The sequence below is a fragment of the Bos javanicus genome, chromosome 1, assembly GCF_032452875.1.
Source record: "Bos javanicus breed banteng chromosome 1, ARS-OSU_banteng_1.0, whole genome shotgun sequence".
Classification (NCBI taxonomy): Eukaryota; Metazoa; Chordata; class Mammalia; order Artiodactyla; family Bovidae; genus Bos; species Bos javanicus.
The window spans coordinates 137939537-137963159 of NC_083868.1; the positions used below are offsets into that span (position 1 = coordinate 137939537).

Genomic DNA, 23623 nt, shown 5'->3' on the forward strand with positions numbered 1-23623 from the left:
CCACCCCAAGAACTCTCAAGCTCATTCTCTGAGATCCTGTAGGATCTGAACGTTTTTCTTGAGGTCTGTGAGACTTTCTTCAACTTGACTGGAAGTATTTACCCAAAAACAACACACCTCATTCAAGGTGGTTCAAGTCCCTCCATTTTCAGGAATCAGGAGATCTATCTCCTGTCTATTTTGGAGTACCACCCCTACCAAGCTGTGTTGGCTCTTTAGAGCTATCCTGAGAGATCTTATCTCCAGAAACTTAATTTTGGGAGTTTCCATTAGAATGGTGCTCATTTGTAGTTCTGAATAGGTGTCTGAGATCTCCCAGGGGCTCACAGGTGTATTGAGTGTCCTCTTCTGTTTTCTTCCACACTTGACTCATGAATAGTGAATCCAGGAGTTGTGTCCTAGTACCTTGACTACTGTGGGGGTAGAAAGTATTACAGGTAGGGGCCCTTCCATGTGGGCTGGAGTTGAGCCTTTGGGGACCCATCTTTCCAGACTTTAATTAGGACTTGAGTTCCTGGAGCCTATAGTGGTAGCTCTTTAGAATTTTGGGGGTCCTTATTGATCCCACAAGTGTATATCTTGTTGGAGTTGCCCAATGGCCATACTATAAGACTGGAGGGTCTGTGCCTGTGGATCTAGGAAAAGGTCATTGACATAAACAAAAGGTCTCCTATATACCATCTCATAAGGACTAAGACCAACCTGTTCCTTAGGGGCAACATGCATGCAGAGGAGAGCTATTGGTAAAGCCTCCTTCTATCCCAGGGAGGTCTCCTGGGTTATCTTTTTTATCGCTGATTTTAAGAATTAGTTGCTTCTTTCTACTTTTCCTAAAGACTGAGGCCTCCTGGCACAATGGAAGTAATAAGTAATGCCCAATGCTTTAGAGACCCCTTGGGTGACCTTAGAAGAAAATGGTGTCCTGTTGTCACTTTGTAATGACCTGTGCAGACCAAATCTCAGAATGATTTCATGGAGCAGTTTTTTTTTTTTTTTTTAACACCTCCTCAGTCTGGGCGGGAAAACCTTCAACCCATCCTGTGAATATATCTGTCATAACTAATAGGTATTTTTACCCTTGAGAAACTGACATCTACCAGTCCTCTCCTAAGCAGGTCCCACCCCATTGGATGGGCTGGGCCACCTGGGGTCTTCAAGCTCCTTGGGGGTTGTTTAACTGGCAAGTGGGACAAGAGGAGACCACTTGCCTTATACTCAGTTGGAGGCCTGTTCCTCTAAAGGACCTTTCTAATAATCTTTGGAGGGCCTTCTCCCCTAAATAAGTGGTGGCTTGTAAGGAGTTAACCAGCTTCCACTGGAGGTTCCCACGCAGAAAAAGGAGTCCCTCCTTTTGGAACCACCCCATATGATCTTCTTGAAAACCCTCACTCTTAGCTTTTTTTTTTTTTTTTTAATAATTGATGCATTTGAATCAATTCTAATGAGGTGGATGAAACTGGAGCCTATTATACAGAGTGAAGTAAGTCACTCTTAGCTTTAAGAGTCTCACCTTCAGTATATGAAGGAGTTTCTGGCAAATTAGTCTGTGGAACTAAGGTGGCAACCCCTATTAGGTCATTGTTCTGAACTTCTGCTCTCTTAGCTGCCTGGTTGGCTGCTTGGTTCCCTTGTGCCACTTTCACGCTCCCCTTTTGGTGTACTTTACAATGAGAGACTGAAACCTCAGCGGGCAGATAGACTGCCTCCAAGAGCCTAAGGATTTTATCACCAATTTTGATTGGGGACCCTTGGGTGGTCAAGTGGCCTCTTTCTTTCCAAATAGCAGCATATGCATGTAGCACCAGAAAGGCATACTTGGAGTCAGTGTAAATGGCTATTCTTTTTCCTTTTCCCAGATCTAAAGCTCAAGTCAGGGCTATGAGCTCAGCCAACTGGGCTGAAGTACCTGGTGACAAAGGTTTGGCCTCTATGATCTCGAAATTGGAGACTACTGCATATCCAGCCGGAGAAGGCAATGGCACCCCACTCCAGTACTCTTTCCTGGAAAATCCCATGGATGGAGGAGCTTTGTAGGCTGCAGTCCATGGGGTCGATAAAAGTCAGACATGACTGAGCGACTTCACTTTCACTTTTCACTTTAATGCACTGGATAAGGAAATGGCAACCCACTCCAGTGTTCTTGCCTGGAGAATCTCAGGGACGGGGGAGCCTGGTGGGCTGCCATCTATGGGGTCGCACACAGTCGGACACGACTGAAGCGACTTAGCAGCAGCAGCAGCAGCATATCCAGCTCTTCTTTTCCCATCCAAGACAAAGCTGCTTCCATCAGTGTACCAGATTTGCTCAGGATTAGTCAGAGGATCTTCTGACAATCCCTCTCTGGATTTTGTCCAGTGGTCCAAGGTTTCTTAACTGGAGGTCTTCTGGAATCTGGGACTGAGCCGCGTGAGCTTTCTGCCCAGTTTGTTTTTGCTGTCCCAGTTTCCAGCCTGCTGGGCTTCTTCTTACTTCCACTGCACTGGGTTTTCTACGTGTTCAGCTTCCACTGTGTGAGATTTCGCCAAGTTGGGCTTCTCCTGTGCTTGGCCTCTGCTTCACAGGGGCTGAGCCAACGTTGTTTCAGCCAGGTTAAATCCGAGAAATGGCACCATATATGTTGGAGGAGTGTGTAATTTCCTTGATTCTGTCTCGCCATAGCAAAGATTTGAAATGGCAGGCCAGTTTTACAGCTAGGTTACAGCTTAGCTTTATTAGGAAAAACTCAAGGCACAAGGGCAGGCCAATGCCAAAGGAGAGACTGAAAACTACTTTTAAGTGGAATGAATGAAACACCTCCAAGTCACTATGAACTTATAGGCCTCTGATTTTTACTATTATTCAAAAGTATAATCTCTTAATAACAAAAAAATAAAAGTATACCAATATAATAAATCTTGTACCCACATAATCAGTCAATAACATATACAATCCTGCCTCCCAGAATGAACATTTTAAAGCATATAAATTAAGCTCAAATAGCTGACTCTTCATGGAAAGGGTCAAATAACCATTGGTCTGAGCAGTAGCTTGTCGAATCCTAATCAGCAGTGGATTGAGGTTTGGTTTTCTGTCTCTTGCAGCAGGACGTAAAAGAACCATATTCTCCTTCTCACAACCAGGACCATCCATCCCACCAGAAATAGCACCATCCTTACAGGGTAGCCCTCTCTCACACAGGGCACTGCATAGGAAGAGATGGGGCCAGGGATCAAACCCTGAGATCAAGAGTGTATCAGATTTTTTCTTTGATGGATAACATGTACATGCGTGATATGGTCAAAAATGGCTCCCCTCATTTTATTGAGAAACTCTCCTTGTACTGTAATGAAAGTGGGCAGGTGTTTTTCACAGTTGGTGCTAATGAATGACTCTTGGGGAGTATCCAGTAAACTATCAACTGAAAAAAATTGCACTACAGAAAAGTTGAGAATTATGTTTTATTCAGAGGACATTCTGAGCACTTCAAGCCTGCGAAATAGCATCTCAAATAATTCTGAGAAATTGCCCCCAAGAAGCAAGGTGAGGAGCCAGTATATACAAGAGTTTTTGCAACAAAGACCAGGTGGTGAGAACATTAAAAGATAACTATTAATTAAAGAAAAACAGCTGTCTCAAGCCAATGAAATTTAGCACTTTCCTATGTATGGGAAGATGCAAAAGTCGAGGCTCACTGAAACCACTCCTTTGATATGCACCTCACTTACCTGGGTCCAGAATCCTGCTTCTCTCCATCCTGAGTCCTTTCAGGGTACCCCATGGGGCTGCTGCAGTGGCATGTAAAGAACTGGGCCACACAGCAGGAGGTGAATGGCAGTTAAGTGAGCAAAGCTTCATCTATACTTACCACCACTCTCCATTGCTCACATCCCCCTAGATGGGACTGTCTAATTGCAGGAAAAGAAGCTCAGGGCTCCCACTGATTCTGAATTATAGTGAGCTGTATGTTTATTTCATCATATATCACAATCTAATAATAATAGAAGTAGAATGCACAATAAATGTATCTGAATCATCCCCAAACCCCCTCCCCCTTACCCCGGTCTGTGGAAAAATTTTCTTCCAGGAAACCGGTCCCTAGTGACAGAGTGGGGACCACTGCCCTAACCCTCTAGCCCTCACTGGTTGATGAGGGGACTGAGACAGAGGGTGCCGAGGTCCAGCCCCGGCTAATCCAGGGTATTCGAAGGGGAGACAGCATCGGCGACCTATTCAAATGTTAATGAGAGATATAAAGAGTAATAGAATGAGGATAGCTCAGTGGGAGAATTCAGTGGAGAAAAGAGGCTGAGTAGCTTGGTTTACGCGGAAAATCAATATAACCCGTGACACCAGGTTAGCTCTGACCACGGAGGCTGCAGGCGCCCTCTCAAATAGTGGAAGGTGCCCCACCTTAGACACCTTCTCGAGTGGGTCTTAGAAGCCCAGGCAAATGAATGGTCGCAGAGGACCTCTGCGCTCCAGATGGAGACTTCAGCCAGAATGTGAAAAGAAAGAATGACATGGGGAGACCAAGCTCTGGTGAGCAAGGCCTGTACCTTTATTTTCAACAGGGGCTTTTATACCCTAAGTTACACATAGAGGATAATAGGGGATGCAAAGTCAGCAGTTTTTGATCCTTATCAAAAACCAGGGTTTCTTTCCTGCAAATTTATCGTATACAAATGGTTTAGGTGATTTACATCATCTTCTGGCCAGAAGGCCTATTAACATTTTATGACTCTTGACAAAGACTTATCAACAAAGACTTATTTTCTCTAAGAGTAATTATTTTAAGGTTTGGCGCCATCTTCCGAAGATAAAATTGCATTCCTATAGGGCGGATGTGTAATGGGTTTACAACAAAGGAAAGAATTTATTACCTTAAGGGTCTAAAGTTACTAACACCAAGGCCACTACATATTTTTTCTACATACCAACTATATTAATTAATACACATTCAAGGATACACTACAGGGGATGTGGAAACTTGGCAGCAAGCATTGGCTCATCAATGAAATCTTTTCCTAGTTTTATTCTGACAGTTTCTAACTCTCTGAGAGGCTCTAAGCTATTTGAATATCTTAAGCTTCCTGTGCCTCTCGAGGCTGGGAGACTGTAAACAGTCGTATGCATAGCTGTAGGAGTCCGGGTAAACTTGTCAGGCGAGTTAGAGAGCTATCTGAGGGGTTTGGATTTAAACACTCCTAATTGCCCAGGAACTTTATTAATTGGAGCTGTAAGTTAACTCTTTGTCAGAGCGAGATGGTGGTGGGGGACAGCCCCCAGTAAAGTCAGAGGTGAGGGCACAAAGCAATAAAGTAGGCAGACTCTGGTTTTTGGGGGATAGATGCTCGAGAATATCCAGGGGGACTCCTGAGGCTCGATCCCGCCTTTGCATATGCCGAGCCTCCTTCCTCATGACCTTTGTCATGAGTGGAATGCCTCACAGGCTCCCGGCAAGAGGGACAGAAACTACTGAGTCAACATGTGTAAGCCCAATAAGAGACACACCGGAGACAACAGGGATTCATATGACACTAACACTAGAATAGGGTGGCTAAAAGGGACATCTACGAGGTTATTTGCCCAACTGTGCCCCTAGGACATCAGGAATTGAGTGCAGATTTTTTTCCTCCCAAGCCAAAACATGCCCTCAGACTTTTTCCTGAGGCTCCAGGTGGCCCCTAATAATCAGTCCATCTTCTTGCCTTACTACTTAACAATACAAGGTGCTCTAAAACCCTTACACATAAAGCTCATATTATTCTGTGATTTTCCTCCTTGAACCATGACTCATTCTCAGAAGGTGTATCCTTAAAGATGTCCAGACTGCTCGCCCTGGTGACTTGGTGGAGGGCACTGACAGTTTGGAAGGAGACAGAGCACCATAGAATGAAGCTTCCTGAAGGATAACGATACAAGGCCCTGATCCCTGATGGGTTTTCTCTTCCTCTGTCCTTCAGGTTGACAGAACAGAGGTGATTCGCACCTGCATCAACCCAGTCTATTCAAAACTGTTCACAGTAGACTTTTACTTCGAGGAGGTGCAACGCCTGCGGTTTGAGGTCCATGACATCAGCAGCACCCACAATGGGCTGAAGGAGGCTGACTTTCTGGGCGGCATGGAGTGCACGCTTGGCCAGGTGGGTCCATGACGCCCTTCCTCCCCTTTAGCCTTCTGAGGGCCTTTCTCCTTCCTTTTTTCCCCTCTCCCCTCATTCAGTCCTTGCTTTCTTTCTCCTGTTGATTTTATTTCCTTTAACATGTAGCATTGTGTGACATGCACTGCCATGTCCATTATATTCAGTGTTACACTTTCATGTGGATGATGGTGCCGATATATCATGTGTTACCTATTTTGCAGTTAATCATTTTTGTTTCTGAATTCCTTCATTCTGTCAATCATTTATTTAACAACTATTTATGGAACACCTACTCTGCTCCAGTTGTATGTCTGCTATTGCTTATCCTGATACATCATAATCTTCCATCTCCCAACTCAACTATGGGAACCATTACACAGGGAATATCGCTCAGTCACAGCTATCCCAAGCCTCTGGTGCCAAAAGCAGCCCAAGAGAAGGCTAAATAGATACATTGTAAATGATAAATGCTTTACCTAATCCTCACAACAATGTTTGGAAATAAACATCCATTTGTCAGAGAGAAACTAAGACTCAGAAGTAATCGACTTGCCAGAGACCCCACACTAACAAGGGCAGAGTTACACCCAAGTGGGCCTTACTCCAAGCCCCATGATTTTGCCTTTGTAACACGTTTCCTTTTTCCCTTCCTTCCTGCTGTACCCAGAACTTGAATAAGTGCTGAGGTGGAATCTAAGTGGAAATAGTCCCTGTGTTGAAGATTAATTGGAGAAGGCTCAGTGTGTGCCCCTCAAACAGAGCCACTCATGATGTTCTCTAAGCTCTCATGAGACAACTCATCCTGGGTTCTATATATGGTTGTGGGCCTGCAGGGAAGGGAGAGCTTTCTGCTGGGGAGAATGACAAAAGGCATTGTGAAGCCAAACTTTGAAAAAATATGGTCCAGGAGTTGAAGGAGGAGGAGGGATGTCTTCAGGTAAAAAGGCAATGTAAACAAGGCATAGAGGTCAGAGCAAACATGCAGAGGTAAGGGGTGAGAGGACCAGCCACCCTTAATCAAGGTCACAGACTGATTTACTGGGAAACTAGTGTAGCTTAAAATTCAGAGACCTTCACTTATGTGGATCCTTCCAAAGTTCTGTATCATGTTTTTATTTGTAGTGTTGTACTTTTTCCACAAAGAAAGATTACAAATTATATAAGCCTCAAGCCTCACAAAACCTGCATTAATCCCATGTAGAGGTAAGGATATTGTTTAGGGATTAGTAAGAAAGAGTTAAGTTGACTTAAAACAACATTCAGAAAACTAAGATCATGGCATCCAGTCCCATCATTTCATGGCAAATAGATGGGGTAACAAGGGAAACAGTGACAGACTTTGTTTTGGCTTCAATATCACTGCAGATGGTGACTTCAGCCATGAGATTAAAAGACACTTGCTCCTTGGAAGAAAAGTTATGACCAACCTAGACACCATATTAAAGAGCAGAGACATTACTTTGCCAACAAATGTCCATCTAGTCAAAGCTATGGTTTTTCCAGTAGTCGTGTATGGATGTGAGAGTTGGACTATAAAGCTACACTCCTCTTCCTGCCTCACTGCTCTACTCCACTGTGGTGCTTCCTTCACCTCCTTTGACTTTCAGTCTCAGAGTCAGTTTTTTGGGAAATCCAAACAAAGATACTCTGCAGCATATGCCAAACTCCTTCCTGATTCCAGAGACTGTAAGCAGTGTTCCCATCTGCTCAGAATGTGCTTCCTTTCCCTGCTCACGCTCATGTTCCCTTCCCAATTTCAGTGGAAATGTCACTTCTTTCTAGGAGCCTTCTCTGAGGTCTTGTCTGCTTGATACCATCCTTTCAATGTTTGCTTCCTCTTCTGTGCTTCTCCCTAAGAATGGCTGTGATTTACTTGTGTAATTATTTGTTTTACATCTTTATCCCCAACTAGTTGTGAGCTGTTTGAAGGCAAAGACAGTGTCACTGGCCCCTGGCACAATGCCTGGCATGAGGTAGAGGCTCAAGGACTGGTTGGACATAGGAAGATAAGCCTTACAAAAGAGGTAATTTTGAGGATCATTCACACAGATCAAATTGTGAAAGTTTTGGATAAACAAGATCTTTTATTCACGTGACTTAGTGGATCTACATTTACTTCTTGGGACAGCATGTAACTTTTATGCATAGGCGGGATGCTCATTGCTAAGTGAGAATCTTAAAATGGTTCTTTTCTATCTGAAAAATGCCATTTTAATCACCTTTTAAGTTTATTTGTTATTTATTTAAGTTTACTTAAGTTTATTTATACATTACAGAATTTCACCTCAAATCCACTATTCACTCATTCATTCATTGCCCACTTTTTGTGCACTGTACCTATCAAGAACTACAAGCTCTTAACTCTTTCCAAAAGTCATGAGAGATATATACAATGATCATTATATAATATATGATGAAGAATATCCCGGAACCCACCTTCTTGTGGACTTCTCCTCAGGAAGGAATAAGGTGCCCTGCTGTCTAAGCCCTTTGGGGTGAGGCTTCCCATTACTTAAGTGAAAAGCATCAGGGTTGGTATGGAGAAATGGCCAGATGGCCTAGAGTGGAAGGAACAGAGAATCTGAGGGGTTCATTCACGTAATCTTCTTAATCTCTCAAGACAAGAAATACGTAGACCTGAGCACTTAAGGTGAATTACCAATATCCCTTCCTAAGTATACTTTGATGCTTTTGAAAGGGCTTTCAAACTGATCATTTCTGGTGGCTTTTTAAAAATTTATGTTTTTTGAAGTATAGTTGAGTTACAATATTGTGTTAATTTCTGCTGTACAGCAAAGTGACTCAGCTGTCCATGTATATACATTATATTCTTTTCCATTATTGTTTGTCACAGGATGTTGAATATAGTTCCCTGTGCTATACAGTAGGACCTTGTTCTTTATCCATCTTATATATGCTAGTTTGCATCTGAGTTGAGAAAACTGAGAATCAGAAAGATTCCATGCCTTGACAGAGCCAAGACCAGAAGTCATGAGCTGTTGATCTTTAATTCAGAGCTCTTTCTTCTGCCATGATTTAGGAAAGGATAATGCAGGCAGTTCTTTGGAAGGAATGATGCTAAAGCTGAAACTCCAGTACTTTGGCCACCTCATGCGAAGAGTTGACTCATTGGAAAAGACTCTGATGCTGGGAGGGATTGGGGGCAGGAGGAGAAGGGGACAACAGAGGATGAGATGGCTGGATGGCATCACCAACTCGATGGACGTGAATTTGAGTGAACTCTGGGAGATGGCGATGGACAGGGAGGCCTGGCATGCTGCAGTTCATGGGGTCGCAAAGAGTCGGACACGACTGAGCGACTGAACTGAACTGAATGCAGGGAGGTTGCATGTTGTGAGAAATTTTTTTGACATTGTGGCTTAGGAAGAAAAAAAGACATGAGTAGCAAGTCAGCCATGCTTCCTGAGCCATACTACTGCATCCCCCACCCATCCTGGTGATTTGTGGGCCAGACTAGGTATCCTGTATATTTTTAAACAACCACCTTCTCATAATATCAGCTATGTGATTGGTGCTGTTGACCTGGCCCACACTTTGGGATGCCACTGACTGAAATCAATCAGAATGTCTCAATTTTGTGGCGACAGTGATTGCTTCAGAGAAACTATGTAACTCATCAGGCATCAGATCAGATCAGATCAGTTGCTCAGTCGTGTCCGACTCTTTGCGACCCCATGAATCACAGCATGCCAGGCCTCCCTCTCCATTGCCAACTCCCGGAGTTCACTCAGACTCACGTCCATCGAGTCTTTTCCAATGAGTCAACTCTTCGCATGAGGTGGCCAAAGTACTGGAGTTTCAGCTTTAGCATCATTCCTTCCAAAGAACACCCAGGGCTGATCTCCTTCAGAATGGACTGGTTGGATCTCCTTGCAGTCCAAGGGACTCTCCAGAGTCTTCTCCAACACCACAGTTCAAAAGCATCAATTCTTCGGCACTCAGCCTTCTTCACAGTCCAACTCTCACATCCATACATGACCACAGGAAAAACCATAGCCTTGACTGGACAGACCTTTGTTGGCAAAGTAATGTCTCTGCTTTTGAATATGCTATCTAGGTTGGTCAGAACTTTCCTCCCAAGGAGTAAGCATCTTTTAATTTCATGGCTGCAGTCACCATCTGTAGTGATTTTCGAGCCCAGAAAAATAAAGTCTGACACTGTTTCCACTGTTTCCCCATCTATTTCCCATGAAGTGATGGGACCAGATGCCATGATCTTTGTTTTCTGAATGTTGAGCTTTAAGCCAACTTTTTCACTCTCCACTTTCACTTTCATCAAGAGGCTTTTGAGTTCCTCTTCACTTTCTGCCATAAGGGTGGTGTCATCTGCATATCTGAGATTATTGATATTTCTCAGGGATAATGAGATGTAAATATATTGGTTAGAGCTTTATAGGAAAGAAAATTTAGGGTTGTGAGGTGGAAATGGACCCTGCAAGAGAAAAACGTGGGTGCTATTGGAGGAAAAGAAAGAAACTGAGTGGTGTTCTCTGCACCCTAGATAGAGTCTTGTCTGAAGCCAGCCTGTCCTCAACATTTCAATCATTATCTTCTCTTTGCTGTTTGAACCACTATAGGCTAATTCATTTTGCCGTTTACAAAGTGAAGTCTAACATATTTAATTATATGCCACAGAACCCCTTTCCCAGACCATAATGATCTCTTTAAACTCCAAACTCCTATAACCCAACTTCACTTCATTCATGTAAATCATTCTACATTGCACTGAGAAGTTCCTTTTTATCAGTTCATTAAAATAATTTCTCTCTTAATTATCACTTATTGTTATAGTTACCTGGTCCATCCCCAGATTACAAGTTTTTAAAGCCGGGGGCCACAGACCACATTCAGCACTTTTTTGGTTCTAAAGCAATTATATATGCTTTATATATCATGTGCTTAAGTCAAATTTATTGATGAGTTAATTTTGAAAATTTCAGATCAGTATGAACTTATACTTTGACATGATAAATTTAACTCTTTTATGTATTCATTTTTTTCAGCAAATATTTAGGAAGGACCCCAGGCATAAAAAGTACTGTGGTAGGTGCTACAGGCACAAAGATGAAAAAGACAGGGGCCCTGCTCCAGAAGAGCTTATAATTAGCTAAGGGATACAGACTAGTAAAGAAATCATCAAAATGCATATTACTAAGTGCTGTGTAATGAGTTGTGTTTCAGGGGCCCTGAGGGAAGGACTTACCTCTGCCTAAAGGCAATTGAGGAGGTCTCATAAGAAAATTGTATCACTCTGGACCTGAGTCTCAAAGAGTGAATAGGGATTCACCAGCAGAGAAAAGAAATAAGGACTCTCTGTGCAAAAATGACTGATACACGTCAATGCACAGCAGCATGAGAATGTCAGAGAACTCTGAGTGACTCGGCTTGGTGGGATGGGCAAGTGAGTTGGGAAAGGGATAAAGGAGGCCAGACAGGAGAGGGTGAGCTGAGCTGACCCCATGCTTTCATGAGCCTTCCATTAAAGTTTGGGGAGTTCAGACTGGATGCACAAAAGGCCCTGAGGAGCTTTAAAAAGGGGAGGGCCGAGACTGATTGTGGGTACTGGAAAGATCACTTTGGTATTCCTGTAAATGGTGGATGGGAGAGGACTGACGTGTAGGCAGAGAAACAAGTTAGAAGGCTGTTAAAACAATAAAGAAGAGTTGGGAAGGAAAGTGGTGAAGAAAGTTGAGAAGAGGAGATGCAGAGGGGAATGTGTCTGAGAGCACAATCAACAAGTTTTCGAACCTGGGTGAGGGATGCAGAGTCTTCTGGCATCTGACAAAGGTTACTGGAGGAACGACTTGCTGTCATTGAGGGGAATCAGATTGAGGAATGAGATGGGGAGTAGGATGTGGTGCCAACACCTTAAGTTCAGGATGTCTGTGAAAAGTCCAGAAGAGGTTGCCACTTGTTTTACCACATGGACCTGATGATGACACAGATTTGGGAGCTGACTCCCTACAGATGGTAGCTGGTAGCAGAAATTCAAAATCCTTTTCTATATGTAGAGTTATCTGGATGGTTATTTAGAATGGGGTAAGTAAAACAGACATGTGATTAAAACAAGATTTGATATTGCTGTACTACATAAAGGGGGCTTCCCTCATAGCTCAGTAGGTAAAGAATTTGCCTGCAATGCAGGAGACCTGGGTTAGATTCCTGGGTCAGGAAGATCCCCTGGAGAAGGAAATGGCAACCCACTCCAATATTCTTTCCTGGTGAATCCCATGGACAGAGGAGCCTGGAAGGCTACAGTCCATGGGTTCACAAGAGTCAGACATGACTTAGCGACTAAACTAGCACCATGTATAGAGTAACACAAAAGACAAATGCATTTGTCATGAGAGCTCTGTGAAGAGGAGGCAGACCTCCTTCACTCTTCACAGTTTGACAGTTTGTTACCTTTTGGTGAGAATGGGAATTTTCTCACTTTTTCCAAATTGTTCTTCTCTTTAATGTGATCAAGCAAAAAAAAAAAAAAAAAACAATCAACATTTTCCTTCTTTGTAACTTCAGCAGTGAGAGAAGATTCCTTTTCCTTGCACTGCTTAGTTGGGCAGGGAATGTTGGACACGGGAGATGTAGGAACAGTGTGGTGGGGGCCCAAAGCGCTGTTTCATGATGCTGTACCACGGAGCTGAGTGTACTAGTGTCGGATCCCAGCTCAGCCATGCTCAGTTGTATGTCCAGAGGCAAACTCCTGCAGCCATTTAAACCTCAGTCTTTCATTTGCACAGTGGAGATTATAATAGTTCTGACCTCAAGAAATAGCGTGAGGATCAAGTGAAAAAATACATATAAGGTGCTAAGCAGTGTTCCTGGCATTCAGGGTCTGAAACCTGTTATTAAGGAGCTACCACTATGGACACTTGTAAGGACCAACATTGTTTCAGGAGTAAATGTGGAAGGGAAAAAAGGTGAAAACGTTATGACAGAACCCATGTCCTGGGCAATTAGTAAAACTAACTTATAATTTTGCCTTAAGTTTGTTGCATAATTTATTTAGTTAAAGATTCAGTGTGTGTAATATTTACTCTTATCAGGCTACTTTAAGTAAAAGATGGTTTCTCTGAAATAATTTGGGACATATGTTCCTGATCGTATCTTTCTCAGCTGAAGCCCAAAACAAAAGGTAAAATGACTTTCCAAAACCCAACCAGAAAGTCACACATTCAGAGCCTCTAAAGTACCTACTCTGCCTGAATTTGTCACATTTCCATTCTGCCATGTGAATCAGCAGGACTCATGGTATTTGGGGAGGGAAAATAGCAGCCCTCAGCATGCTAGAAACTGGCATTGGCCATAACATTGAGTACCAGCAGTGCAAGTGACTTAGCACTGAGTGGTGGTGCCAGATGAAGGTTCATGTCCTCTAAAAGCACTCAAGGCAGAACTGTGTGTTCTCAGCAGATGGATGAAGAGGGTGAATCATAGTTGCAGGGTGCTCAGAAGGCTGTGTATGCTTTCTGTGTCAGTGTGGAGACCATCCATGGGTTGCTGTTGGCTGAAAGAAGACCAGAAACTAAACCCTGCTCCTGCTGCACCCATCAGAGAGCATGCTAGGGAGAAACTCAACCCCTCACCATCTTGAACAGCAAGCCAACTTTCTTTTTTATTTAACTTTATTTCTTTATTATTTTATATAAATTTATTTTTCTTAATTGAAATATATTTGCTTTAAACATTGTATTGGTTTCTGCCAAACGTCAAGATGAATCAGCCATATGTATACCTATGCCCTCTCCTTCTGAACCTGCCTTCCACTTCACTCCCCATCCCACCCCTCTAGGTTGTTACAGAGCCCTGGTTTTAATTCTCTGAGTCATACAGCAAATTCCCATTGGCTATCTATTTTACATATCGTAATGTATATGTTTCCATGTTACTCACACCATTATCCCACCCACTCTTTCCTCCTCCCAATCCTTGTCCATATGTCTGTTCTCATTGTCTGTGCCTCCATTTCTACCATACAAATAGGTTCATCAATACCATCCTTCTAGATTCCCTACATATGCGTTAACATACAATATTTTTCTCTTTCTGAGTTACTTCACTCTGTATAAGAGGCTCTAGGCTCATCCACCTCATTAGAACTGACTCTAATGTGTTCCGTTTTATGGCTGAGAAATATTCCACTTTATATATATAAAGTGGAATATTTGCCACACTGTATATATACACACACACACACACGTGTATGTGTATGTGTGTGTGTTATATACCACAGCTTCTTTATCCATTCATCTGCTGATGGACATCTATTTTGCCTCCATGTTCTACCATTGTAAATTGTGCTGCAGTGAACATTGGGATACATGTGCCTTTTACAATTTTGGTTTTCTGAGGGTATAAGCCTAGTAGTGAGATCACTGGGTCATATGCTGGTTTTATTCCTAGTTTTTTAAGTAATCTCCATCTGTCTCTCATAGTCGCTGTATCAGTTTACATTCCCACCAACAGTACAAGAGGGTTCCCTTTTATCCACACCCTCTCCAGCATTTAATGTTTGTAGACTTTTGATGATGGCCATTCTAACTGGTGTGAGGTGATATCTAAGTGTAGTTTTGATTTGCATTTCTGTAATAGTGAGCAAAGTTGAGCATCTTTTCATGTGTTTGTTAGCCATCTGTATGTCTTCCTTGAAGAAATGTCTGCTTAGGTCTTTTGCCTGTTTTTTGATTGATTGTTTGTTTGTTTGTTTCTCTGGTATTGAGTTGTATGAGCTGCTTGTATATTTTGCAAATTAATCCTTTGTCAGTTGTTTCATTTGCTATCATTTTCCTTTTTTTAATTTATTATTATTATTTTACTTTACAATATTGTATTGGTTTTGCCATACATCAACATGCATCCACCACAGGTGTACACGTGTTCCCCATCCTGAACCCCCTCTGGGTCATCCCAGTGCACCAGCCCCAAACTTCCTATATCCTGCATCCAACCCAGATTGGTGATTGATTTCTTATATGATATTATACATGTTTTAATGCCATTCTCCCAAATCATACCCCCTCCCTCTCCCACAGAGTCCAAAAGACTGTTCTATTATTTTCTCACATTCTAAGGGCTGTCTCTTTACCTTGTTAACAGTTTCCTTTGCCATGCAAAAGCTTTTAAGTTTAATTAGGTCCCGCTTGTTTATTTTTGTTTTTATTTCCATTGCTCTAGGAGATTGGTCATAGAGGGTCTTGCTCTGATTTATGTCATAGAGTTTTCTGCCTATGATTTCCTCTAAGAGTTTTATAGTTTCTGGTCTTACATTTAGGTCTTTAATCCATTTTCAGTTTATCTTTGTATATGGTGTTAGGAAGTATTCTAATTTCATTCTTTTACATGTGGCTGTCCAGTTTTCCCACCAGCACTTATTGAAGAGACTAAATATCTTTGCCCCACTGTATATTCTTGCCTCCTTTGTCAAAATTAAGGTACCCATAGGTGTGTGGGTTTATCTCTGGGCTAGTTCTATCTTACTCCACTGGTCTATGTTTCTGTTTTTTTTTGCCATTAACTTACTGTCTTGATGACTATATATTTGTAGAATAGTCTGAAGTCAGGAAGGTTGATTCCTCCAGGTCCATTCTTCTTTCTCAAGATTGCTTTGGCTCTTTGGAGTCTTATATGCTTCCTTATGAATTGTGAGATTTTTTTGTTCTAGTTCTGTGGGAAATGTCATTGGTAATTTGATAGGGAGCACTCTGATTCTGTAGATTGTATTAGGTAGTATGGTCATTTTCACAACATTGATTCTTCCAACCCAGGAACATGGAATATCTCTCCATTTGGTTATGTTGTCTTTGATTTTTTTTTATCAGTGTTTTATAATTTTCTGTATACATCTCATTTGTCTCCTTAGGTAGGTTTATTCCTAGGTATTTTATTCTTTTTGTTGCAATGGTAAACGGGATTGATTCCTTAGTTTCTCTTTCTAATTTTTCATTGTTAGTGCATAGGAATGCAAGTGATTTCTGTGTATTGATTTTGTACCCTCAACTGTGCTGAATTTACTGATTACCTCTAGTAATTTTCTGATAATATCTTTAGGGTTTTCTATGTATATTATCATGTATCTACAAACAGTGAGAGTTTTACTTCTTCGTTTCCAATTTGATTTCCTCTTTTTTCTTTTTCTTCTCTAACTGCAGTGGCTAGGACTTCCAAAACTATGTTGAGTAATAGTGGTGAGAGTGGATGCACTTTTCTTGTTCCTGATGTTACAGGGAATACCTTCAGTTTTTCAACATTGAGAGTAATGTTTGATGTGGTATTATCACATATGACCTGTATTAGTTAAGGTAGGTTCCTTCTAAGCCCATTTTTTAAAGAGTTTTTTTTATCATAAATGGGTACTGAATTTTGTCAAATGCTTTTTCTGCATCTATTGAAATGATCATATGGTTTTTTATCTTCCACCTCATTAATATGATGTATCATATTGATTGATTTGTGTATATTGAAGAACCTTTGAATCTCTGGGATAAACTCAACTTGATCATGGTGTATGATCTTTTTAATTTGTTGTTGAATTCTGTTTGCTAGAATTTTGTTGAGGATTTTTGCATCTATATTCATCAATGATATTGGCCTATAATTTTCTTTTTTGTGTGTTGTCTCTCTCTGGTTTTGGTATCAGGCTGATGGTAGCCTCACAGAATGAGTTTAGAAGTGTTTCTACCTCTGAAAAATTTTGCAAGAGTTTTAGAAGAATAGAAATTAGCTTTTCTCTAAATGTATGGCAGAACTCACCTTTGAAGCCATCTGGCCCTGGGCTTTTTTGGGGGGGGATTTTTTTTTTTTAATTCACAATTTCAATTTCAGTGCTTGTAGTTGGCTTGTTCATAATTTCTCTTTCTTCCTGGGTCAGTCTTGGAAGCTTGAACTTTTCTAAGAATCTATCTATTTCTTCCAGGTTGTCCATTTTATTGGCATGTAGTTGTTTGTAATAGTCTCTTATGATCCTTTGTATTCCTGCATTGTCTGTTGTAACCTCTCCCTTTTTGTTTATAATTTTGTTGATTTGATTCTTCTCCCTTTTTTCTTGATGAGTCTTGCTAATGATTTGTCAATTTTGTTTATCTTCTCAAAGAACCAGTTTTTAGTTTTATTAATCTTTACTATTGTTTTCTTCATTTCTTTTTCATTTATTTCTGCTCTGATCTTTATGATTTTTTTTCTTCTACTAACTTTAGGGGTTATTCTTCTTCTTTCACTTGTTTTAGGTGTAAAGTTAGTTTGTATGTTTGATGTTTTTCTTGTTTCTTGCAGTAGGGTTGAATCGCTATAAACTTCCCTCTTAGAACTGCTTTTGCTACATCCCATAGGTTTTGAGTTGTCATGTTTTTGTTGTCATTTGTTTCTAGGAATTTTTTTATTTCCCTTTTGACTTCTTTAGTAACCTGTTTGTTATTTAGAAAATATATTGTTTAATCTCCATGTGTTTGTGTTTTTCACAGTTTTTTCCCCTGTAATTTATATCTAGTGTCATAGCATTGTGGTTAGAAAATATGCTTCATATGATTTTAATTTTCTTAGATTAACTGAGGTTTGATTTGTGATATGGTCTATCCTGGAGAATGTTCCATGTACACTTGAGGAGAAAGCATATTCTTCTGCATTTGGATGGAATGTCCTGAAGATATCAATTAGATCCTTTTGATCTAAGGTGCCATTTAAGACTAGTTTTTCCTTGTTAATTTTCTGTTTTGGTGATTTGTCCATTGGTGTAAGTGGGATCTTTAAGTCCACTACCATTATTGTGTTACTGTCAATTTCTCCTTTTATGTCTGTTAGTGTTTATCTTATGCATTGAGATGCTCCTATGTTGGGTACATAGATAATTACAATTGTTATGTCTTCCTCTTGGATTGATCCCTTGATCATTATGTAGTGTCCTTCCTTATCTCTTGTAATATTCTTTATTTTAAGGTCTATTTTGTCTGATATGAGGATGGCTATTCTGACTTTCTTTTGATTTCCATTTGCATGAAATGTCTTCTTCCGTCCTCTCACTTTCAGTCTGTATGTGTCTGAAGTGGGTCTCATATAGATAGCATATATATGGGTCTTATGTTTGTATCCATTCAGGCAGTCTGTGTCTTTTGGTTGGAGCATTTAAACCATTTACATTTAAAGTAATTATTGATATTTATATTCCTATTGCCATTTTCTTAGTTGTTTAGGGTTTTTTTGTAGGTATTTTCCTTATCTTGTGTTTCCTGTCCATTTAAGTCTCTTTAACATCTGTTGTAAAGCAGTTTGGTGGTACTAAATTCGCCTTTGTTTGCCTATAAAGTTTTTGATTTCTCCACAAATTTTGAATGAGGTCCTTGCTGGGTAATCTTGGTTGTGGATTTTTCCCGTTCAGTATTTTAAGTATACTCTGTCATTCCCTTCTGGCTTGCGGGAATTTCTGCTGGAAGATCCTCTGTTAATCTTATGGGGTGTCCTTTGTATGTTACTTGGTGCTTTTCCCTTGCAGCTTTTAATATTCTTTCTTTGTGTTTAATCTTTGTTAGTTTGATTAGTATGTATCTTGGCATGTTTCTTCGTGGATTTATCCTGTATGGGACTCTCTGCACTTCTTGAACTTGATTAAGTATTTCCTTTCCCGTGTTGGGAAAATTTTCAACTATAATCGCTTCAAAACTTTTCTCAGACCCTTTCTTTTTCTCTTCTTCTTCTGGGACCCATGTAATTTGAATGTTGGTGCATTTAATATTGTCCCAGAGGTCTCTGAGGCTATCCTCAGTTCTTTTCATTCTTTTTCCTTTATTCTGCTCTTCAGCAGTTACTTCCACCATTCTGTCATCTGGCCCATTTATGGATTCTTCTGCCTCATATATTCTGCTATTGATTCCTTCTAGAATATTTTTAATTTCAGTAATTGTGTTGTTCATCTCTGTTTATTCTTTATTTCTTCTGAGTCCTTGTTAAATGTGTTAATTGATTCTTGCATTTTCTGCATTCTATTATTGAGGTTTTGAATCATCTTTACTATCATTATTCTGAATTCTTTTTCAGGTAGTTTGCCTATTTCCTCTTTGTTTATTTGGTCTTGTGTGTTTCTAGCTTGTCCCTTCATTTGCACAATATTTATCTGCCTTTTCTTTTCTTTTTTTATCTTATTGTGTTTGAGGTCTCCTTTTCCCAAGCTCCAAGGTCGAATTCCTTCTTCCTTTTGGTTTCTGCTCTTGGTGGTTAAGTTTGGCTCAATGGTTTGTGTAGGCTATGTGCTGGGTGTGACTTGTGCTTGCGTTCTGGTGGGAGGAGGTGATGGGTATTTTCTCCCCTCTGATGAGCAGGGCTGTGTGAGGTGGTAACCCTGCCTACTGATAATTGATTTGTGTTTTTTGCTTGTTTGTTGTTTAGATGAGGCATCCTGCATTGGGCAGTTGTGTGGTCCCAGTCTTGCATACAGGTGGAGGCCTTTGGGGGAGTTCTCTCTTATTAAAACTCCCTATGTTTAGAAGTTCTTTGTCAGCCTAGGGTTTTGCATCAGAACTCCTACTTCAAAGGCTCAGGACCTGATCCCTGGCTGGGGAACTGAGATTCCACAAGTGATTTGTTATGGCATTAAAGGGGATTAAAACACACAGAGAAAAACAATAAACAAAACAAGAAACAAAAAATGAACCGTAGACAAATGGTAAGTACAAAATCAAGCAAATAATACCAAAAATAATGGAATACACACACACACATATACACACATAAACAAAACCAAAACAGCCCAAAAGAAGAAAGTACAAGAGACTGACCCAGCAAGCAAAGGAAACTAAAAATGGTATCAATCAGTTAAAAACAAAACTAGCTAAAACACACAGGAAAGCAAAACCAAAGCAAGGTACCAACTGGAGGATAAAGCAGCAAAAACAAAACAAGCTAACAAGCATGGTCAGAAAAAGGAAGAAAAGAAAGAATAGAAAATCAAGATTAAACAGAGGTAGATTAAAAAAAAAAGGTTTATATATACTAAAGAATAACTGCAGCAGTAAAAAGCAATAAGAAAAGCAAACAAAAGAATAAATATAAAACATAATAAAATTTAAAAAAAATTTTAAGATAAAAACCCCACAGAATCACAAAAAGCCAATGTAGAGGCAGAAGCAAATAAAGGAGATAAAAATTGTAATTTAAAAAAAATTCTCAGGATGCTTGGGGTTGGTGCACTGGGATGACCCGGAGGGATGGTACAGGGAGTGAGGTGGGAGGGGGTTCAGGATGGGGAACATGTGTACACCCATGGCAGATTCATGTTGATGTGTGGCAGAACACATACAATTTTGTAAAGTAATAAATAAATAAAAGTGGTTTACAAAGAAAAAAAATTCTCAAAAGCTTAAATAGATTTAATAGTACTAACAAAATCAACAACTACAGCAACAGAGGGGGAAAAAGAAAGAAAAAGAAAAAAAATCCAGAAGCAGCTACAGAACAAGTCAAAACATAATAATAATAATAAAATGTTTTTCTTGGATCTCAGCTGTCAGAGTCCTTTCCCTTGCTGTGAGTCACATTCTACCTCACCTCCCTAGGATGCCATCCAATACTACACTGGTCTCAGACCTGCTGTGGGGGCAGCTCAGTCTCTAATCTGATCTTATTTCTGCATGTTCTTGCCTCCAATGTCCACAGCTGCCAGAGCTAGTGAGTTTTCTTTTGTGGAAATTCTCATTGTCCTTTTACATATTCCATAGACACTCTGCCTAGTTGATCATGTGGATTTAACCTGCAGCTTATATAGCTGGTAGGAAGGTTTTGGGTCCTCTTAGCCACACTGCCCCTGGGTTTCAATTGTGTTTTTATCTCCACCTTTGTATGAATCATCCACAGGGGTTTGCTCCTGAAGTTGCCCAGGAGGACTTGGGCCTGCCCCAGTGAGGACCAGGTGTGGAAGTGGCACAGCTGCTTGGATCACAGGAACCCTGACAGCACTAGGTATGCAGGGGAGCTGGCAGCTAGGGCAGCAGGAAATATGGTGCTCTTATGGTTTTTTCCTAGTCTTTGGCAGCTGTGTCTCAGTGGGAATCCACTGTGAAGGTGGTGTGATTCCTTAGATCACAGGGACCCTGGCAATACCTGGTACACAGGGGTGAGGGCCTCTATTATCACAGAAGATATGGTGCTATTAGAGTTTTGTTTTTTTTTTTTTTCTGGCCTCTGACAGCTCTGCCCTAGTGAGGATTGAGTGTGGAGGTGGCACAACTGCTTGGTTCATGGGGACCCTGGTGGTGCCAAGTGTCCAGAGACACTGACTGCCTCAGCCATAGGAGCTATGGCCTTATAGAGTCTCTTTATAACCTCTGCTAGCTGGCAATCAAAGGGCCTCTTTGACTGGTCCTTCTTTGTTGCTCGGCACATCAGACATTTAAATGGCTACCCTGGCGGGGTCCTTCTCTATTGCTTCTTGCTTCAGGCACTTAAATGGCCACCTGACTGGTGGTAGTTTAGTCGCTAAGTTGTGTCCAACTCTTGCAATCCAATGGGCTGTAGCCTGTCAGGCTGCTCTGTCCATGCCATTCTCCAGGCAAGAATACTAGACTGGGTTGCCATTCCCTTCTCCAGGGGATCTTCCCAACCCAGGTCTCCTGTGGTCCTCCACTATTGCTCCATGAGTTAGGCACTTAAAGGAGCACCCTCTGTGGGGTCTTCTTTATTGTTCAACTGCCAATGCTGGTGTGGCTATAGTGATGACTCCACCCCCTGCACATGACTCAGTAGTATGGCTTTGCCTCCGTGGCTGCCTGATTTTCCTCCACAGGCATTTCCCACCACAGTCTCCTCCCTCACATCCCCTCGTGCCATCTCCTGGTAGTCAAAAGCAGACCTAGCCCTGGGATTGCTCTTCAATCCCTACACTCCAGGTCCCAGGAACTGCACTTTTTAGGGGACTTGTGTCCCTGTCCAGGGTATGTAGGGCTGTGGCAAGGATTGTCTGTGTGATTCTCATTCCATTCAAACTGACACAGATCAGCTGCTTTACTCTCCAACAGCCTCAAATGCTTCTCCTCTGTCCCAAACCATTGCCCTGGTTTGGGGACTGATCCTTACTTCAATTCCCCCATCCCACTCCTGCCCCAGGTGCAGGTCCTGTCCTGCTCACCCTCCTCTTTTTTTTCCCCTTTTTTCCTTTATTCTACAGAGTTTTTGCATCAGTCTATATATTCTTTTCCAGTAGTCAGGTATTCCTGCCCACTCTCAACTGGTGTTCAAGATCTTCTGTGTCTGAAAGTATATTACTGATATATCCTTGCAGAGAGATGTACTCCATGTCTACCTACCGCTCTGCCATCTTGTTTTCAATTATCCAAGCTGACCTTTAATGTGATGCCTTCATTTTCTGTCACTGCTTATAAACTCATTCATTCATCCCTGTATTTCTCCACTCTGTCATGCACCTATACAGTGGACAGTGAGTCAGAAATAATAAAAATAATAAACATAGCAGCCAACTTTCTCTGTGGTGGTTTAGTCACTAAGTCTTGTCTGACTCTTGTGACCCCATGAATTGTAGCCTGCAAGGCTCCTCTGTCCAGAGGATTCTCCAGGCAAGAATACTGGAGTGGATTGCCATGCCCTTCTCCAGGGGATCTTCCTGACCCAGGACCCAGGGATCAGGCAGGTGTCTCATGTTTCCTGCATTGGTGGGTAGGTTCTTTACCACAAGCACTACCTGGGAAGCATTTTTATTTACCAGCCGCTGGCCTGGGTACTCACTAGACTTCAACTCATTGATCAGCATCCCTGCAAGGTAGACACTACCATTATCTCTACTTCCATTTGAGGAAGCTGATACAGTAAAGCTTGGTAGGTTCTTCAAAGTCATGTAGCTGCTGAGGGGTCTAGCTAGAATCTGAATACAGATCTCATTGGGTTTCTAAGGCCCTCAGGATCTTCTCCATTTACCCTAATAGCTTATCACTAACTGCTATAAATTATGATGTAGTGGCTATTAATGCAAATTCATATTGGAGTTTACCTTGCTGGGTTTTATTTATTTATTTTAAAATTAAATTTCTTTATTTTAATTAGAGGCTAATTACTTTACAATATTATACTGGTTTTGCCATACATCAACATGAATCTGCCACAGGTGTACATGTGTTCCCAATTCTGAATCCCCCTCCCACTTCCCTCCCCATACCATCCCTCTGGGTCATCCCAGTGCACCAGCCCCAAGCTTCCTGTATCCTGCATCAAACCTGGACTGGCGATTCGTTTCTTATATGATATTATACATATTTCAATGCCATTCCCCCAAATCATCCCCCACTCCCTCTCCCACAGAGTCCAAAAGACTGTTCTATACATCTGTGTCTCTTTTGCTGTCTTGCATACAGGGTTGTCGTTACCATCTTTCTAAATTCCATATATATGCATTAGTATACTGTATTGGTGCTTTTCATTCTGGCTTACTTCACTCTGTATAATCGGCTCCAGTTTCATTCACCTCATTAGAACTGATTCAAATGTATTCT

The 23623-nt window shown here is 41.2% G+C and overlaps 1 protein-coding gene across 2 annotated transcripts in view; it reads left to right on the forward strand.

Annotated features, from left to right (window-relative positions):
- Positions 1 to 23623, forward strand: part of CPNE4 (copine 4) — a 664107-nt gene that overhangs the window by 417910 nt on the left and 222574 nt on the right. For both annotated transcript variants that reach the window (XM_061421414.1, XM_061421424.1), the window contains exon 3: positions 5943 to 6122. In XM_061421414.1, the coding sequence (XP_061277398.1) occupies positions 5943 to 6122 (180 nt within the window). The remainder of the gene's footprint in view (positions 1 to 5942; positions 6123 to 23623) is intronic.